This window comes from Polyodon spathula, chromosome 1 (genome assembly GCF_017654505.1).
Source record: "Polyodon spathula isolate WHYD16114869_AA chromosome 1, ASM1765450v1, whole genome shotgun sequence".
NCBI lineage: Eukaryota > Metazoa > Chordata > Actinopteri > Acipenseriformes > Polyodontidae > Polyodon > Polyodon spathula.
Genome location: NC_054534.1, coordinates 60,951,651 through 60,973,289, shown reverse-complemented (window position 1 = coordinate 60,973,289; position 21,639 = coordinate 60,951,651). Strand labels below are relative to the sequence as shown.

The following is a 21,639-nucleotide window of genomic DNA, read 5'->3' as shown; positions in this document are numbered from 1 at the left end:
AGGAAAATATACCTCTACATACCCTTGATAATGCAAAACCTGCAGTTTTGGAGAAGCATGAACCCCTGATTTGCAGCTCTTGCAGTGGTTGTCATGCGCAGGGGCTTAACAGTACCTGTCAACAGTGTAGATGCAGAATGATCCTCTAATCTTAACAGTGTACTCAGGGATGATGTACATCTTGTAATACCAAAGCCACAGCTATGTTTAAATAGACCTTAACAAAATGGATATTGTTGTAAAATTCAATTTAGAACCAGAGCATTTGTTTTAAAATTGACATTTCAGTGTTCAGATTAGGAATACTTGTTAATTAAATGGTAAGCATATTCCTGTTACGGCTGTTTGAAAAGATACTGTTAAAAAACCAAAGCAAACCTTAAATACATTAAATAGGTGTTTGTTTAGAAGAATATATATATATATATATATATATATATATATATATATATATATATATATATATATATATATATATTCTCTAACTTGAAAGCTGTGACCATTCCGTGAAATTGGCCATTTTTTGCCCTTACTCTGATCAAATCGTATCCTTAGTTATGAGTAATTAATAGGATATAAACTGTAATTTATTTGTCTCACACTGATGTGGCACCAACATTGTTCTTTACTGTCACCCCTGCTTCTGACAAGCACTAGCAATCAATCTGTTAACACTTAAATTTTGTTCTTTCAGATAGATAAAGAGATGAAGTTGCATTATTAATGTTAAACTTTGTTTTCTTGTGTTGTTCCAGAGCCATGCTTGTGAAAGCAGTGAGGAGGTGCTGGATGAAGGTAGCAGCGGGCTTAATGAGCAGGCCAGATACGCTGTTAACAAGCTTCGCCAGTTAAACGAGAAGCTGGAGTACAAAAGACAAGCTCTGGGCTCCATTCTCAATGTGCCAAAACCTGACAGAAAGGTACCTTTATTCCACCAAACAATGTACTGGATAGTATTGCTGTTCCATTACCACAGGAGACCTGTGTGTCTGTCTTACGTACCTCACAGTAATTGAATAGATCAAATTATTGTCAAATGAAAGTCTTAGTTTGTTAGTAAATATACTGAAAAATGCCCTCTAACAGGTTGATTATTTGATGTAAAGAACTGTGGGAGGTAGGAGCTTATAAAGTGCATAAAATGTTTTAGCAAGAACAATACATTGATCATTAGTCACTCATCAAGTTCTACTAAATTTGCTGAAACCAGTATTTTTGGATACAGAGCTTTCAACTGAAATTTTAGTTAGTTAAATTTGCCTGTTTAAGGTCACACAAACACAGGTCTCAAGGTCACATTAAGTCCTGTAGAAGAGAGTTTTGGGTATCTGCTGACAGACCAGTTGTGTTCAGGATGTATTTACAATATTTTGTTGCAGTGGTAGGTGGTTGCTGCTAGGGTACTGGCAATAGTAGTCCTAAAGCAGGAGAACACACACACACACACACAGTGGCCAAGTGCTGCTTCCACTGTAATGGAGGTCCCACTCCAGGAACGTTCTACGTGACACACACTGAAATATAGTGGGGTGACATTAGAATCCCTTAAACTAATTTCTGTTCTTAAATACCAGTGATCCCAGAATACACACAGTGATCCTCCATTGCAATCATGACCCTGGTTAAACACACAGTGGTCACATAGTTGGTTCACTCACTCTGGATATATGCACAGTCATGCTGGATCTTCACAAATTCACAGCCCTTTACCTCCGGCTGGTAGAGAACATATAACTGGCTTTTCCAGCTTCCTTTTAAAACATGTGGCCATAGTTAATTGACAGTCGATTATTCAATTAACACCTGGCCATATTCCATATGTGTCCCAATTACCATTCCAACTCCCAGTCCTGCCATATTTAGTACAAACTTACATTTTCAAAACACTTTATTTACAAAACTAATCACATTTCTAAAAACACACTATTTAAATGTGTATGCCACAGGTCCAGAGATATGACCTTGAGAATATGTGAGTAAATTGCTGCTTTACCTGTGAACTCTAAACCCCTGATTCCCCCATTAGATTGTCTCTAAGTTGAGGGAGGAGATCAGCACTATGGAGAAGGAGCACACTGACCTTCAGCTACACATTTCACACACAGACTGGTGGTGTGAGAACCTGGGCACCTGGAGAGCCTTCATCAATAGCAACGAGGTAATTCAGGGAATGTGGTGTGGGGGCTCAGTTCTTTCAACTGGAAATGGGATTGGTTTTTAATTCAGGGTTGGCAAAGATAATTTACATCATCTTATCATACAGTGTAGATGTAATTTATTACCAAAAAAAAACGGTTCTCGCTTCAAGTCACAAAAGTCAAGAAATTCCTTTTTTTTAATTTTTTTAAAGACAATTAAATTAACTTTAAAATGCGGGCAACCATGCCGGGCTTTCAGCGTATGTAATGGGCAGGGGAAATCGTAATTGGAGATTCTAAATTAAGGGCCAAATTTTAAAAAAATAAAGGTCGTAAAAATTGTCTGAAAACATCTGATGTCCTCGTGTAAATATGATTGGGTACTGACATAAAACAGTGAAATAACGCAGTGTGCTGTATTGCTTGGCTTGAATCACTTAGTGTCTAAATTCAGTGGAGAATTGTCACCGCTGAAAACACACATTCTGTTAAAATCTTTTTATTTTATATGAAATGTATTAAATGTTCCTAGAGTATCTAAATAAAAGCTTTTTTTCTTTAAAGTCTTGACTCAAGATAATTAAATTAAGAAGGAAGTGCTGTTATTGACTTTAAAAAGTAAATAGCAATTAATTGATTTTAGTCATTTCAAAAGGAGAGATCAGCATTACATTTACTTGTTTTGGTTGTTAATTTGTTTCTTTCTGTAACAGCTTGCTGACGAGAATGGCGAGCAAATGCCCTGCTACTCTATCTGTGTGCATTTACTTGAGAGCGATGAGTCTAAAAACAATAGCTGGACAGTTTCCAGAAGGTTGAGTGAGTTCCAGACTCTGCACAGAAAGCTCACTGAGGTATCTGTTTTCTGTTGCTTCCCTGTAATGCACAACGCTCACGTGCCTGTGGTAACATTGTGTTCCCGATTGTATAACTAGCAGTGCAGTTCTCTGGTTTTGAAGGGTCACTTGAGGTATAGTAATTACTTTAACAATGCTGCTACCTTGAGTGCTCCCATATTGTCATAGAGACAGAATCAATCAGGATGTTGCTGTACCAGATTTGTATATTATTTACACTCAAAGAAATATGTAAAAAGAAATGTGTTATTACATACTTAACCCTCCATATCCACGTTTCTGAAGTCAGAAGGGAAAGCAGACACTCTCTTGCACTCACCTTTCTTAACTGGATTTAACATGTCTCCTGCTTTGCTTGATCACAGGCTCAGTATTCTTTTTAAAGTAAATTATTGCAGTGCACTGTATACCATTTTATTCTTTGCTAGATCCTACTCGTTCCAAACCAGTTTCACTGAGTGCATCCCTCCAGCACATCTTCCTTGTAAGACCTGTGCTGCTTCAGCTTGAAGAGGAAAGAAAATGTATGGTGGTTATTTTACTGATTTTTTCCCCTCCCCTATTCTGCAGTGTTTCCCATCCTTGAAAAAAGCACAGTTGCCCTCCCTCAGTAAGCTGCCATTTAAATCTGTTGACCAAAAATTCCTGGACAAATCCAAAAACCAACTGAACACATTCCTGCAGGTGAGATCTGGGTTACTAACTCATAGATTGTATTAAAACAGTACAGTGATGAATGCACATCTTATACACTTAATATCAGCTTTAAAAAAACAATCTATTAATTTTATGTAACCATTCACACCTGTGATGTTTGCTATAAAAAACACTGAACTTGTTTAATTTTTTTTTTTTCTTAAATCAGTGTATTCATCTTGTTTTGGGTAATACTTAGTTGCTGCTACTAAAGGGATCAAGAAACTTGTATTTTAAAGTTTACTGGAACATTTGAAAAGGTATTCAGGGTTCAAAGCTATTCCCTGCCATCTGCCATCTCAGTGTCTGGGAAGCACACCACAGTTGTTTTTCATACTTTTTATTAAACATATGTTTAAAGAGAAAATAAATATATTAGTAATGATGTGCCAGTGATAGAATGTAGGATTGGCAGGGCAGAACTGAGCTGTCAGTCAGATCCCCGGGCAAGTCCATTGCCCCTGAAGCTGGCTAGCAGAGTAAACATTGCAGAACTTTAGAACTCTGGCAGGAAAGAAATGCTCACCAGAGATTTAAAAAATACTGCATGGGGTCGTGTGTGATGCATGAGAACTGAATGCCCACCCTTGGGGTGGAATACTTGGATGTTGTTGTATTGTTGTCTGTAGCAGAAAAACAACTACTAGAAAGTGTATTTTGAGAAGTGAAAGAATGTTTAGAATGCAGGTGGTACAGCAGACTAGACTGTCTTCTGTGGTACTGGAACTCACTTTCACAGTAGATAAAAGTAACCAACTTTCTATCCAATAAACTGTCAGAAAGTTAAAAAAAAAAAAACAACTTCCCATTCACAAGTCCTTCTGCTTGAGTGCTTTGCTACATAATGTGGTTCCGTGTCTCATTTTATATTCAAATGATGATGACACTTATTCAATGCTGGCATGCATTCAAGTGTGTTAAAATGGTGCCGCAGGAAATTAATTATGGTATACTAAGAGGGACAAGATTTTATATATATATATATATATATATATATATATATATATATATATATATATATATATATATATATATATATATATATATATATATATATAGGGGCCCCTCAATAATAAACACTGACATTGTCTTTTCTTTGGTCAGAAAATGCTTTCTGACAAGAGGCTGTGTCAGAGTGAGGCTCTGTATGCCTTTCTCAGCCCTTCGCCCGAGCACCTAAAGGTCATCGACATCCAGGGAAAGAAGTCATCCTTTTCACTGTCGTCCTTCCTGGAGAGGCTGCCGGGAGATTTCTTCTCTCACCAAGAGGTTTGTGCATTTCAGTTTGTTTCTGAACGAGGACTGCTAGCAAGCATGAGAGAATCACATTTACTGTGACCTAGGTCTGATCATGGTCAGAAATCTGTGTTTGATGTTTTTAATATCTGGTAGGATATGTTCAGTAGCCGGCTTGTTTAAGCAATTATTTTCTGGCCTTTTTTTCCATGGATAATTTCTCATTATCTCAGGAGGAGACGGAAGATGACATTGACTTTCCCGACTATGTAGATGAGCTTGATGGGAAGAAACACATGCTTGCTGAACCATGTTTCATGCTGATTGGAGAAATCTTTGAGCTTCGGGGCAGTAAGTACACTGAAGCTGTTGTTGCCAACCAACAGTAATTCTTTACCTGAACCTCCTAGTTGTATAAAGACCTGGTTGAATCTTATAGTTTTACTATCTTTTCGACACTTGACTGTCAAGAATCATGCTTCATTTACAGCATGTAAGTGCTCAGCACTTCTCAGCACTATGTAACCCCAGGCGAACCTACCAGACCTATTCTAGTTACTTTTGATTCCTTCTCTCCGGCGACCTTCTTCTATTTAAATTATATAGTCATGCATATTAAACTTACTACCTGTGTTCTTGATCCTATTCCAACTAAATTATTGAAAGAAATATGTTGTTCTCTTAATACCTATATTCTTAATGTTATTAATGGTTCACTTTCTTCTGGGCTAGTTCCATCAGCTCTTAAGGTCGCTACCATAAAGCCAGAAACATAACTTGGATTCAACAGTCCAATAAAGATCAGAAAGGGTATTTGCAAATCACCAGCATCAATTGCTGACACAAAACAACTATGAAAAATTTCAGTCTGGTATCCGCCATGCACACAGTGCTGAGACAGCACTTGTTAAAATATTAAATGATCTATTAATTGGCACTGACTCTGGTTATTTATTAGTTTTAATTTTATTAGATCTAAGTGCTGCTTTTGATACCGTGGATCACTCTGTCTTAAATCAATCGCCTGCAAAATGTTGTGGGTTTATCTGGAGTCGTTTTATCCTGGTTCAAGTCTTATCGTTCTGATAGGTATCAATTTGTTTTAATGGGGAATGAAAAATCTGCATTGTCTGAATTAGTTTGTGGTGTTCCACAGGGCTCTACTTTAGGCCCTTTATTATTTTCCATTTATATGCCCCCTCTGGGTGATATTAGTAGCAAACATGGAGTAAATTTCCATTTTTATGCAGATGACACCAAGCTGTATTCGTCTCTAAAACCTGGTGGTGCCTCTTTTGGGACCAATATAACACCTTGTCTAACTGACATTAACAGGCTTTGTTAGTGGGTTCATCAAACCAGCTAAATAAGCCTGAATCATTTGACCTGCATTTCAGCAGACTACCTTCTCAACCTGCACTAGAAATTAGAAATTTAAGTGTAATCTTCAACCCTACTCCTTTTATTTAAGAAACATCTAAAAATATTACAAAATCACCTTTTTATCATCTGAGAAATATGGCAAAGTTTAGACCTATAGTTTCTATATCTGATGCTGAAAGACTAGTACACGCCTTTGTTTCCTCCAAAACTGATTATTGCAATGCTTTATTTTCTGGCATCCCAAAACGTTTGTCTCGTTTGCAAATGGTTCAAAATGCTGCTGCTAGAATCTAAAAAAAATAGGGAAGGATGGGAACTGTACATGGATGTAAAATCCATGTACCCTAGTGTCCCTCATAAAGAAACTTTAGAAGCTTTCAAAAAGCACTAGATAATAGGGGGCTTTCGAGTGGCACATCCAGTAAAGGCGCTTTGCGTGAGTGCAGGATGCGCCCTATAGCCTGGATGTCACCGGTTCAAGTCTGGGCTATTTCACAGCCAACCGTGGAGGGGAGTTCCCAGGAGGCAGCGCTCAATTGCGCTCACCATACACCAGCGACCCCTGTAGTCTGGCCAGGTGCCTGCGGGCTTGCCTGTTAGCTGCCCAGGAGCTGCATTGTCCTCCTACACTGTAGCTCCTGGGTGGCTGCGTGGTGAATCCACAGTGTGTAAAGAAGCGGGCGGCTGACAGCACGCACTTCGGAGGACAGCATGTGTTCGTCTTCGCCACTCCCAAGTCAGCGCAGGGGTGGTAGCGGTGAGCTTTGAGCCTAAATAATAATTGGGCATTTCAAATTGTGAGAAAATAACAAAATAATTGGCAACAACTAAATAAAAAAAAGCACTATATAATAGACCAGATGAATCAATACCAACAGCAGAGGTGCTGATCATGATCAACATAGTTTTAGAAAACAGGTATTTTACATTTGTTGATAAAAATTACAAACAAAATGATGATACAGCAATAGGATTAAAATTAGGAATGCTTTTTGCCAGTACATACATGAGGAAATGGGAAGAACAATTACTTAGAAAATTCAGTTTATAGATGATATTTTTGGGGTTTGGACACATGGAGAAATGGCAAATTAAATACACAAAAATATCAAGGTGGACCTTCGATGGACAAGAAAAGAAACAGAATTTTTAGATACCGTAGTAAAACTTGAAGGTTCAATTAAGACTGGCCTCTTCTGTAAACCTACTGACATGCACCAGTATTTACACATGTCCTCTGCTCATCCAATACACACTAAAAGGACAATCCCAAAGGCTCTAGGAATAAGAATACAAAGAATATGCTCTAAAGAAAGTGACTATGTCAAACAAAGACATGTATTGAAAACAAATCTTGAAAAAAAATTGGATACAAAGAAAGAATTATAGAGACAGAGTTAAGAAAAGTGGATAAACTAAAAAGAGATGATCTACTATATTATAAAAATAGAGATAAAAAGGTCAAGAGAGTCCCATTAGTAATGACTTACTCTAAACTTTTGCCCAATATTTCTAAGATTGTTTGGAAACACTTGCAGATTCTACATAATTCAGGAAAATTGAAAAAACTATTTCTTAAGGCCCCAGTGGTAGCACTCAAAAGAGAAGCTCATTTAGGTGATATTTTAGTTAACAGTAAACATAAAAGAATAATTGACAGAGTAAGTTCTACAGTTACTTGCACTAGTACATGTAAAGTGTGTAAATACAAGGACAAAAGTAAAAATATCATTAAACATATCCACTAAAAACTAATACCTACTGTAAAAATAGCAAAGTTGTTTATGGAATAGCCTGTGAAAAATGTGATGAAATAAAATATGTTGGAGAGACTGGAACAACTTCAAATAAAGTAATTCAGAACCACCTTTCATTAATTAGAAATTTAAAAAAATGAATCAATCAATAGTGCAACACTTCACCAGTCAAGGACATGACATAAATGATGTAAAGTTTGTAGTATTAGAACAGCTAAAATTAGACAATGTGACATATAAAAAGAATACAAGAAAGTAAATGAATAAATAGACTGAACACGATTATGCCAGCAGGAATCAACAGTGCTCCAGATATGTTTTTTTTCTGTCAGCAGTAATCACTCCCAGAATTTTGTGAGCAGGAGTAATTTTAAGTTTCCCACAAACTGCAGTAGTACAGTTTTGTCAGTTAGCATTGTGATAGCACCATGAGTCTTGTACTTCTTGATAATAGAAACAATAGTTGAAATTGGGATACTCAAATGCTTACAAATCTTCTTGTATCCTTCTCCAGCTTTGACAATAAATCATTTTCTGCCTAAGGTCTTCAGATAGCTCTTTACTTTTTCCCATATTGACTTATTTGTAATGACAGCAATCATCCTATGTAACCCTTTTATACCCTCCAAGAATGTTCACCTACAATCTAGCATTTTCTAGAATTTTCTAGAATTAGGTTCTGCATTCTCATATTGGAATTTCTAGTAATTTTTCATGAGATTTCATGAGATTTTTCCAACTCTGCAACTACATTTTGAAAATGCCTTTATAATAATAATAATAATAATAATAAGTAAAGACATTCACAAAGCATAACTGAATTTTAAAAAGTTTTTTTTTTTTTTATATAATCAAACTTTTCTTTCTTTTTTACAGTGTTTAAGTGGGTCAGGAAGACACTAATTGCACTAGTTCAGATAACATTTGGGAGAACTATTAACAAGTAAGTAGTCATTTGTTTATTTTTTTTTCCACAGACTGTATCTAAACTGGCTTCAGCTCTCATGATTGTGGGACCAGTCAGTGAAATTCTAGAATAACTGCAAACACACTTAACATGTGTCTCTGTGAAGAGGTGGAAACCTCTCTGAAAATGTCCTTTAAATGTTCTTTGAAGAAAAGTACATTTTATTATACAACATTTAACAATTTTAAAATTCCTCAGTAATAAACATCACTTTCCTGACATATTGTATTTTTATATCTCTAAAATGTAAATAAAGAGAATGTACATATTATTCTTCCATCTAATTCATACAAATGTTTGATTCAAACTCAGACTTGCACAATCCAACCCCCTTTTGTTATATTTAATGTTAGACATATGAAATGAATCAGCAAAATTCACAAACACACCAGCACCAACCTGTCCATAAAATATAGTTCCAACTGATATAACATATACTGAAAAAAAGACTAGTGTAGAAAAATCTGTTACAATTCACCACACTATAACTGGAAATTATTGAGTTAGCCTAACTGCTGATATGCAAAACAAAAAGCTGTTGCCCTCAGATTATTAACAGCTGACTGCAGACTGGCCTTTCAGGCTGTCTGTGTAAAGAACGATCACTGAGTTGTGCCAAAACAACTGAACAGGACAGCAGTGGTAGTTTCACCTCTCACTTGGGGAAATAAACCATTCTTTCATGTTCATCTTTGTGCTATTTGAGTTTAAAATTCTTCCCAGTGCTTGGGTATGGGAAACTCTGGCAGCCTGCATTAATTTTCCACCTAATGTGCAGTTTAAATAACAATATTAATACAATTGTGTTGGTACAGGTTTTTTTTTTTTAAACAAATGTGATCAAAATCAGAAGAAACTTTTATCTGTTTGAACATGATGGCTGAAGTAACATGTTGTCATTTCAGTACTCTTAGCAAAAGTAGTATTAACAGAATAGACAACCGTCATAATAAATAGCATTGGAGCAGTGTAAACCTGTTGAAGGTTAACCTGGGGTGAATGTCCCCGACTAAACCAGCCTGTGGTTGATTGTTAATTCCAGTTTGAATTAATCACTTTATTGAAAAAAAAAAAAAAAAACATACTTACAACTATCCCTATATGTAACTATTAAACAATAATACAACACATCTTAGTAGCTATTGAGATACATTTTGTCTTACAGGCAGATCCGGGACATAGTAAACTGGATATTCAGCGAGCAGATGCTTGTGTACTACATCAACATCTTTCAAGATACCTTCTGGCCAAATGGAAAACGGGCAGCCTTTACAAGACCCAGAACAGAGATTCAGCGTCAGGAAACGAAGCAAAGAGCACAGCAGAAGCTACTGGACAACATCCCAGGTATTCTTATCGTTTTATTCTTGAGTAAAGTCAACTAGTGTTGTATAGAAGAACAGATGATACAACAGTTACTTATTGTTTAATTAGAACTGACCGCTTCCAAACTGTCTTTGACATTGTGGGCTTGGAGTAAAGTAATTAAAACATGTTCATGTTCTAGAGCCATTGTTTATTGTTTATGCTACATTAGCTTTACATTACATACTTGAGAAATTGAAACGTGTTTCTTGACCGATAATGTGGGCTCGTGAACGGATGCTCTGAAACTGTTGATTTCCCCTAGATGCTCTTCAGAGCCTTGTTGGACAGCAGAATGCCCGGCATGGGATCATCAAGATATTTAATGCACTGCAGGAAACAAGTGCCAACAAGCATCTCCTATATGTAAGTGACATCCCTCTATCTGCTGTATGTGGATCTTTTGAGGATTTTGTAAGTATCCTACATTGGGGATGCCTACCCCTTCAGGGATATAGTGGAGGAGGACATATGAAACAGATAAAACCCTGCTTGGGCAGACAAGATGCTGGTGACATGGTTTTCTTCTCACAAGCTTGCCTAGGCTAAATGCTCAATATTTAACTGTTAGGATTTATTGCTAGCTTTGAAAAGAGTCAATGAGCCTTCTGCTCTATCTCAGAAAACAAAGTACAGTATTCTGAAGTGCATATGCATTATTCTCAATAACTTTTCCAAAGAAAAATTAGAACCGGTGCTCACCGGTGTAGTCTGAATCCGCAAATTCAAAGAAAACAGGATCCCTTTGCCTTGGATGAAGAAAAGGAAAAGAAAAGCCACAGTGTTATAAAAGACAATAAAGAAAGCCGAGCAAAACTGATGGATAGTTTCTGCAAAGAGTAATGCTTTCACAAGACTAGCATATAGTGGGGGTGTATGTCAGCACTGCAAGTCAGACAGTGGGCGGGACTTTCCTTTTTAGGGGAAACAGGGCTAAGGCCAGGTTTTTTAGTTTTGTTTTTACTTCTACAACATTGTATAATTGCTTCGATGTAGGTTATGACTGTAAACAAATACATCCATTTAGATAATTTAGTGTAGTCATTATGTTTGCAATATAGTATGACCTAAATTTATTATTTATAATGTTCTTGCCTTATTGAGATTGAAATAAAAAAAAAAATCATATGTAATATATACATTTTAAGGCCAGGAGTTCACTTACAATTATTGTTATTACTACAATTCACCATATATACTGCATGAATGCTGCTTCTGTGCTGAAACTAAAAATGTACCTCTTGAATGTTTCCTAGGTTCTCTTGGAATTGTTGCTTATAGAACTTTGTCCTGAATTGAGAGCTCAACTGGATCAACTCCGAACAGGCAAGGTCTAAAAAAGCACTGTATAAGCATACTGTACAATAATTGAAGAATATGTTTATCTGTACCAAGAGACATGACCTGTATTATCCTCTTTTTACAGAGGAAACAACCGAGTACATGTCAGTGTTTTGTTTTTTTTTTTTTTTTTTTTTTTTTTGTTTTTCCCTGTTTTATCTGAAGTAGCACTGTTTGAACTGACTTGATAAAGCACTGCTAAATGAAAAAGAGCTGCTTAAAATTCTTTGTTTTAAAATTTCTCATAATTTGTTAGTTCAGAACTTTGATAAAGTTCAACTGCCAATATATGTTGTAGGAATCCAGGGTCTAATTTATGGTTAATAGTTGTGGACATATGAATGTTGTACTCCTGTTAAACCTCCACAAAACTCTGACCATTCCTTACCCTTTATTGTGTTCATTAAAAGCTTTGTTGTGCAATACTTCATGTAAAGTCAGTGTGACTATTTTATTTTTGACAAGAAATACATTTTATTTTTACCAAAGATTTTAAATAGGGTAGAGAGCATTTGTAAGCAATAAATTGAAAACAACTAATGTTTTCTTGTTATTTCCATATGCATATTAATTAGTCATTTAGCAGACACTTTTATTCAAAGCAACTTACAGAGACTGGGATGTGATCTATGCATCACAATTGCTGCAGAGTCACTCACAATAGGATCTCAGTTTTATGTCTTATCCAAAGGACGGAGCACAAGGAGGTTAAGTGACCAGCTTAGGGTCACACACAGTGAGTCACAGTGGCTGAGTGGAGATTAGAACTAGGGACCTCCTGGTATCAAGCTCTTTTCTTTAACCACTGGACCACCATTATTATTCAATCATGGCACACACATGTAATACTTCATCCTGTTACTGATACCCAGGCAAGCGTATATATTTTCTGAATCTGCACAAAATAAGAATTTTAGAAATGGTTTGTTACCCATAATCCTTCTGCAATCTGAGATAATGTAATTGTATATAGTAAAAATCACTTGTTTGTCACAATATTTGGACCTCTGAATCTGACAGTTTTAGTTTCATTGTTGAAAAAAGTGTTTCTGAATTCCTTGGAGTGTCCTGAGTTCAAAGATATCAAATGTGAACCTCTACACACATTTCCAGGTGTTTACTTGCCCTAGACTGACACCAGGTCACTAATTTTTCTACTTTGAACTATGCAGCCTACAGCACCCACCCTGATATGTGCCCAGTATGCAACCAAAGAATGAGATACCTGACATAAGTATATGTTTTCTGAATCTGCGCGAAATAAGGATTTTAGAAATGGGTAACATAACATCTGCCTTCAATGGTTTGTTACCCATAATCCTTCTGCAGCCCAAGGTAATGTTGCCACATAAAATAAATTTCCTTTGGTTACGTTGGCTTGTTTTGAAGGTTTACTTAGTCTTCCATATATATGTCTAATCCAAACAAAGGGCTATTTTAACCACAGTGTGCCTCACTTTGTTAGTGAAAAATGTTACTATGCAACTGTGCATTATCTCAGATTTATATCTGAAGGAGTATTGGGATAAATAAGTATAGAATCACAGAGGAAGATTATCACATACAATATAACACAGTACAATACACAGGGTGCTTTTTAAACATTGTATGCCACTTTTAATTGCTGCTGTAGAAAAACTGATCCACCAGGAGGTGTTGTGCTCAGAACCCTTACAGTTACAGGGTGCCTATATTAGGCAGTTTGTGCAATTACTCTTTTAGGTCATGATGTTAGTCCAAGTATCACTGCCAATCACTGTAACCCTGTGCATTCATCAGATCCGATAATCACATTTTACCTAATGTACATCAAACATGCTGTAATGATATCTAACCTACCTTTCATTAAGTTTTTTTTTTTTTTTTTTTGGTCACAGCTCTTTTCTCTTGTTAAAGATGATTGTGGCTACAAACTATTGTTTACTTTCAAAACCCCAGGTTTTTTTTTTTTTTTTTTTTTTCCTTCCGTATTTCAGCCTGAAGGTCCTGGTAACTTTCTTGATTGTTCTTCCCTTTTTTGCAATACCTCTATTGAAATAAAACCCTGCAGTGAATTTCAAACTACTGTTAGTAATGTATTCCACAAACGGTCTCTTGTGCCTAGTTAGGTATTCAAGAACCAGGCTACAGTTTTGTACACGGATATAATGATGGCTTGAAAAGTGGACGCCTCCTTATGTCCCAGTGGGTACACACTGAGAGACCTGAACATGGCTGTTTTTTGGCAGCAGGTGGCACTTAACTAAACCCCACTGTAGAAAAAGAGGTGAAAATAAAACAAAGACAGGATGAGGCTTGGCTATTTCCTTTATATAAGCATAGTTAATGTATATTGATTCATATTGTGTGGTATTACACAGGTCTGAATTAGTTTCAAAATGCAAAACATCACATCTGACTTATAGTTGAAAATATTTTCCCATATCTATCCCCTTTAGTGATGTAGTTAATTGACAGTACTGTATTTATCAAAACATCCAGGAATCAAAAGCTCAATTCATGCATTTGCATAAAAATCTGCATTTCCTAAATTCTGTGCAATCTTTGGCATGAATTGCTGAAAGTGAAAACTTGTCTATGACACATATCTCCAGTGCTACTGTTTGGATGAAATGAACATTTGATGCAAACAGTTACAATACTAATAAGAAATGCATAAGTGGAACAAACAGCATCTTTGCAGGTACAGTATTCCAAGTACACATAGCTCTGTAGATATTGGTAATCAAAGTTACTTTTTAAACTCTCAATTTAAGATTGATTTACAAGGTTTTTCTAATCCTATTAGTAGGAACCTTGTTAAATTAAAGAGGCCTTGTTCAGCAAGCAAGCTCATTAAGAACTAAGTTAACTGCACTGGGACGGCATTATTTTTATTCATGCAGCAAGTAAATCATTCAACGTATGGATGGCAATTAATTATGTACTGTCACAAAAAAAAATCAATTTCTAAATCTTTCCAATCTTGTAGAATAACAAAATTATCTGTATGAAGACATCATGCCTTCGAACGGAATTTTAAAACAATTAATAGCAACCATCATAGTCAAGTGATAGTCACACAGATTTCATAACTACATGAATGACTGTCATATAGATTTTAAAAGTAAATTATACATTAATGTAGAGTTTAGTGCATATATTAGAATCTCAAGCCAAAATATGAGCTGGTCACATTGAGGTTCATTAAATGACACAGCCCCAGTATATATTATTCACCATCATTGGAGGTGGGGGGGGGGGGGTCAATACTACAGCTATTTAAAATATGTTGAAGTGCATCTCTAACACATTTGAAGAAAAATTGTCTAGGCAGATTTAAAAGCTCTAAATTGTTTCATGGACATAATTGCCAATGTTAAAATACAGTATATGGCCTAGAGACACATAACAGTACAAATAAAATGGTAAAGTGGTTGTGGCTAACAAATAGCTGTAGTTCGAATTGGGTTATTGGCTAATAATATAGCTGTAGTTCCTATATATATATATATATATATATATATATAATATATATATATATATATATATATAATGTGTCACAGTCTGAACTTTTCATTGGTGATGTTTTTGTGTATTTTTAGTCATGTGACCACAAAAATACAGTTATTATTGAATGGAAAATGCAAATTTTTCATAAAATATGTTATACCTACATCTTTCTTCGTCCCTAAAGTCCTTATGTTTGATGTAAGATTTTAGTGATTTTTAGCTGCTCAATCTGCCTATGTCTTTATGTAAATCTTTTTATTTGTTTTAGGGGTATTATGTGCTCTAGGCTGATATCAGACCACTATGACTTACGCAGCCCATGGTGTATATTACCCACCTCAATTCCATGATGTGTCTCGTACGCCACAAATGTGTCCAGCTGGGACACCAATTGAGCAGTTAGGCTTGCCTGGCAATGAGCTGACCAGAAGGTCTGGATTGGCTGGGGGGCATGCCCAGGGAGGCTGCACCACAGCTCAAGGCTACTGCATGACCATTGCTACACAGATAGGTGCTGAACTAAAGCTTGTCCTTGTTGACATCGAGGAGGAGAGCGTCTGCTCCATGAAGAGAACTGCTACAAGAAACCCTTCCACTCCAAGATGGTGCTGATGACGGCGTTGCCCAGCCGAGGCCCTTTCAAGAGGCAGGAGTCGGCATGAGGATGCCAGGACTCTGAGCCCAGTAAGTTAGTTTAGGGGATGTTAATCAAGGGTTTTCGTAGTTTAGTAGATTACTGGCGTGAGACATTTCTTTTAATGGGACTAGCACTCGCCTTGTGTGGTAAACTTTTATTTTTAGCTTTATTTTGCTTTGTTTTCTTTAATAAATTTGACACTTGGGCTACCATTGCTGGTACCCTAGTGTCAGCCCTTGTTCTATTAAATCTGCGCGCATGTGTGGCGTGTCAACACCCAATGCTCTGTGTATGACTCATTAGTATTCAGTGATGACACACACATGTAATACTTCATCCTGTTACTGATACCCAGGCAAGAGTATACATTTTCTGAATCTGCACAAAATAAGAATTTTAAAAATAGGTGACAAAACATCTCCAAACAATGGTTTGTTACCCATAATCCTTCTGCAATCTGAGGTAATGTAATTGTATATTGTAAAAATCACTTGTTTGTTACAATATTGGACCTCTGTATCTGACAGTTTTAGTTTCATTGTTGAAAAAAGTGTTTCTGAATTCCTTGGAGTGTCCTGAGTTCAAAGATATCAAATATGTGAACCTCTACACACATTTCCAGGTGTTTACTTGCCCTAGACTGACACCAGGTCACTAACTTTTCTACTATGCAGCCTACAGCACCCACCCTGATATGTGCTCAGTACGTAACCAAAGAATGAGATACCTGACATAAGTATACGTTTTCTGAATCTGCGCGAAATTAGGATTTTAGAAATGGGTAACATAACATCTGCCTTCAATGGTTTGTTACCCATAATCCTTCTGCAGCCCAAGGTAATGTTGCCGCATAAAATAAATTTCCTTTGGTTACGTTGGCTTGTTTTGAAGGTTTACTTAGTCCTTCCAGTATGTGTGTACTGTGTAGTACTTTTCAAAACACTCCTCCAAACAGAGGCCTGGCTGAGAGGAACAGCATGGACAGTGGTACCATGTATCCCTCCGTATGGATATTTGAGGGTTCATCTGGACTATGGCAGTGTTTGAATAAAATGCCGTTCACTAACTTACCACAGTTGCTGATATTTCAGTACTCCTTGTGTATCGAACAAAGGGCTGGAGATCAGAGGTCTGAAATTCAAGAAATGTGAGCTGAATCTCTGGTACCGTACTTAGGTACACTATGTAGGCATTGCACAATGCAATCTGGACCATTTACCTGCTAAGCTTCTTATACCATGCCATGGTCTTTCTTGCATCATTGTACGGCTCCAGCATCTGGTCTGACTGGTCCACGCCTCCCAAGTATTTGTTATAGTCCAGGACACACCTCCCACAGGAACTGCTACAGTTTCCCCATCGTGGATGGTGGGGAAGAGATAGACATCTTTTTATTAGTGTATTTAACTGCCAGCAGTTACTTGCAGTGCAGAGCTGTTTGTTGGCTACCAATTGACAAGGAAATCCCTTCCTGTTGGGTCTTACTGTACCACAAACAGTTGTATCTAAAGCGTACAAGTCCCTAAACAGAGGGATCCCTGTGTAGAAGTTATCTACTGTATATGGTAGCCAGGATTTAGGAGGGGAATAAAAAAATCCCACATAATTGTCTGTTGTCTGCAACCATGGGGGGCAGCCAGGAAGCTCAACCTGAGTCCTTCCCTGTGTACACTCACAAAGTTTGTACAATTTAATCCCATAACAGGCATGCTTCATGGGAATATATTGTTTAAAAATAATTCTCCTCTTGAAAAGCAGGAGTGACTCATCCAGAGATATATTTTGGCCAGGTGTATATATCTCTTCAAATGTATTGCAGATGATCTAGTAATGGTAGTAGCCTGCCAAACTGAGGATGGTCCCTCGGGAGAGCCTTGGCATTGTCATTGTTGTGTAAAAACTCACTGTAGTGTAAAGGTTAATTGGGGTAAATCCAGTTGTGTTCACCCTGGTACCTGGTGTGCCAGAAAAAGGGGGTATTTGGGGCTAGGTGATGTTGGGGGGGGTCCAGTGGTAGAATGGATAAAATCCCACTTGATGTACTGGGTTCATGCAGGGGCTCAGGCTTAGTCTTCACAGGGCCTCAGGCTTCCTCTTCCTAGCCACTGTTGGCCTCCTCGCTGGAAGAAGTGTCACTTTGCTCATATTTATTCACGGATCATGAGTCTTTTTAATTAAGAGTTTTTAAACTATAAATAGCTTGTTTAAACGCGGTCGGGAGTTCAGTTTGAAGTGACAGACAAACAAACCAAACGAAATATATGTGCTGTGTGAAAACATGATCTCACATATTGTCAGAATATCTTTAGATCAACTCCTCCTTTACTTCTGCCATGCTGTGTGCAAAGGATCCCAGAATGCAGAGTTCACTCGGGCTCTCATATACCGGGATCCTTTGCACACAGCATAACAGAAGTTCTCATTGAAAAGTGGTTTTCTGTTGAAAGTGACCGTTCCAGTTTGTTTTTGAGCATAAGACATGCACACACAGGGAGAAAAATCCGTTGGACCACCCAGTAAACAACAAAAGCTGACACAGTCAAAACTGAATTTTGGTACGTTACAATCGCCGTCACTGTCCGACATGGGCTGTTCAACATCAAGCACATGCTCAGCGTCTGACAGTGCGACTGATCAGTCAACCATAACAAGGCCGACATCCCTGCAAGATTTTCAGGGAGCACCTAACGTGGACAGCGGGATAGAATGTAATGAAGTGTGCTGTATTAACATCGGTGACTACGCTACAATCGTCCATGACTGAAAAGTGTCTGAACCACCTGCTCTTCCTTCACATTCATAAACATCTGACGGCTTCTGTGGATCTAAAAAATGTTTTACGCAGCTTTTGCTTTGTAAGTGACAGATGCAGTTTTTTGGAATTATCTGAAAAGGTAAGAACATTATTTAGTTAAGAAAAAAATGTATTTACATTTTTTGCTTCTATCTGCTACAGCCTGTTGATGGTGTTTATTATGTTTCAATATATGATTCATATATATATTATATTATATATATTATATATATATAATTATTGTAATCTTATATTATTGTATATATATATATCTATATATAACCGTGTAACACCCGATAAAAAATATCTTGGTGACATGGCCAGTTCATGTTGCTTTGGTAAACAGTAGGTGGCATATATCATTAGAAAAAAAACATTATATTGTAGCTCAGTCTTATTGGACACTGGCTGCTAGTTCATGTTGCTTTGGTAAACACTGTAGGTGGCATTGTTGTCTGTTATTAATCTTGTTATACATCTTGCTCTTAACCCCCAGATGTAGTGGAGAGGAGTGTTTGTTCAGAATACAGTGAGTGATGGAGAGTAATAAACCAGCTTGAGTGTTAGCAGCGTGTCTTCTCTATTTTACTTTACTACCATAAACAAAAAAAAGACAAAAGAAATGTTAGTATTTCAAAAAAACCCGCTGCACAAAACCAGTCTCTCCCTTACCCGTTACTCCTCCTATTTTATTTTCGGACCAACCCCGAACACAGTAGTACGTTCCCTTTAGTATGCAATGTCCCGCCTCTGTAGTCAGTGGAACACCAATCCCCAACCGACACGTGTCCTTCTCCTTCACTTGACTCCAGTGGCTGGAATTTACATACTCGTACTTCCGCCCCTCACCAAGGTGCCGCCCCTCAAAAAGATGACTTTTGCCATGGTCACGAGATCTTGGTAAGGGAAGTCCCGAGTTGGTTTGATGCCACCTACTGTCGGGAGGCTGAATCACAGACCGATCATCACAACCAGTTGACTGTGTTAGCAGCGTGTCGTCTTCTCTATTTTACTTTACTTTATCTTTTGTTCCAATTATACCAGGCATGTTTACCTCCCCAAGAAATCCCTTATATTATAATTTATTTTATTATGATTATTATATCTATAATTTGCTATTTTTTTCCAATGAAGATTACAATTTAGGATTACAATGATTAAATATGTGACACACACCTATATATATATTATATATATATATATATTATATAATATATATATATATATGATAATACAACGTAACGTGAAAGACTGAAGTGACTATTAAGTCGTCACTGATTACCGCACTTGGCGTTGTAGCAGTGGCGTATACACAGTGAAACGATACAATGCAAGTGAAGTACAGTACATGAAGTGCAGAAATGCAAAATGCAGGCCGATGTTTAGAACTAAACTGTTTTTATTTTGTTTTTGTTTTTTTCTTTGTTCTTGCTATAATTATACGTCAAATATTATAACATGGTTACATTTGGTATTCCAGTTATTTATGCTACATTTGTACTATGCGTTATATTTAAGTAGCACTATCGTTCCCAAGTAAAAGAAAACGGCAATCCGGGGGTGGGTTATGATGTCTGAGCGAGCATTTTTAAGGATGTAACAGTTGTGTTGGGCAGCACAAAAGTGGTTAAAGGAATCAGCTGTGAAGATAGGCTGAAAGAACTTAATCTATGTAGAACAATAAGAATATTGACATGATTAAAGTCTTTAAAATCCTAAAAGGATTTGACACAGTTAACTCTAAGCAATATGTTAAGAGCAGTACAGGACAGAGGGAAGAAGACACTTCTTTAACACAAAGACGGGTGAGGGTATGGAATGGGCCACCCAACTTGACAGTTTTGAGAACAATCAGCTACTGGAAACCGGACGAGCTTAGATGAGTCGAAAGGGCCTTGTCTTGTTTGTACATTTTCTTATGTTCATATATGTCTCAAAGTCAAGGGGAAAATAAGCACTTGTTATAGCAGTTTATTTTCATGTTTAAAAATATATCTGGCACTGTACTAGGTTAAAAGAAAGCTCTGTTGGGAAGTCTTCATTTCAGAAGCACTTCCTTAGTCATTTCACTTGGAAAGTATAATTGTCTACAACCCCTTTCCGTCATTAACCAACCAGTTGCTTTCCATAATGACTGGCATGCCTTGACCCCAAAGACATTGCAGAAGTAAAATGACCTACTGTAGGAAGCAAGTCAGCAGAAGACTACCAGAAATAAAGGAAAGCAAATCAAACTCTTTTAAACAACAAATACATCTTTGTGCCACATTGCAATGGGGATGAATAAAGAATTGATATTCAAGAAAGATGATATAAAACTGTATCTAATATACCTTTGAGTAGAACTGCTTGGCTTCCTCCTTGTCCTGTTGTACACCCAAATCCAGATGAAGACACCTTGGCATAGTAGAAAAGTGCAGTAGCAATCCCTGGGTTTACATATTGTGGCAGACAATCTATGATCCTTGCTATTTCGGCAATGTCATCATATTGTGAAACAATAATTTCAAATTTAAATAAAATCATTATCTGATGTTTAAAAAAAAAAAAAGCACATTTACCCCTACAATATTGTATCATTTCTGCCTCGTCTCTCTGCTTTTTTTTTCAGGAGACCCACATTAATCTGATGGTTTACCAGCCCAACTCAATGCAGGGAAATCTTGAGAGGATTTTAATTTCCATAGGTCATTTATGGACAGCAGGGGAAGCACTTTACCCATTGAAAAGGTTACTGCTCATCCTTGAGGGGTAAGGGAGTACAGGTCCCTGCCAGCCACGCCACAACTGCCACAATTGTCATTGTCTGCCTACATGGAACTCCAGCCCCATCCATGTGTACTGCATCTAGTTAATGTAATGCACTGGATTGTAAAGCTAACTAACGGTAAGGCTTACTGATCTGACGAATTTTTTGTAAAAATGAGATCAATTAAATTCTATTTTATAGTTTTTATATTTTGGTTATTTTTTTTG

The 21,639-nt window shown here is 37.0% G+C and overlaps 1 protein-coding gene across 2 annotated transcripts in view; it reads left to right on the top strand.

The window, feature by feature from the left end:
* LOC121320432 (sorting nexin-25-like) overlaps positions 1 to 12,163 on the top strand; it is a 61,692-nt gene extending 49,529 nt beyond the window's left edge. For both annotated transcript variants that reach the window (XM_041258764.1, XM_041258770.1), the window contains 10 exons: positions 756 to 920; positions 2,027 to 2,158; positions 2,852 to 2,992; positions 3,566 to 3,679; positions 4,796 to 4,960; positions 5,161 to 5,278; positions 8,944 to 9,010; positions 10,200 to 10,381; positions 10,665 to 10,765; positions 11,656 to 12,163. In XM_041258764.1, coding sequence (XP_041114698.1) covers positions 756 to 920; positions 2,027 to 2,158; positions 2,852 to 2,992; positions 3,566 to 3,679; positions 4,796 to 4,960; positions 5,161 to 5,278; positions 8,944 to 9,010; positions 10,200 to 10,381; positions 10,665 to 10,765; positions 11,656 to 11,736 — 1,266 coding nt within the window. In that variant the 3' untranslated portion in view covers positions 11,737 to 12,163. The remainder of the gene's footprint in view (positions 1 to 755; positions 921 to 2,026; positions 2,159 to 2,851; positions 2,993 to 3,565; positions 3,680 to 4,795; positions 4,961 to 5,160; positions 5,279 to 8,943; positions 9,011 to 10,199; positions 10,382 to 10,664; positions 10,766 to 11,655) is intronic.
* The last annotated feature ends 9,476 nt before the right edge of the window (positions 12,164 to 21,639 follow it).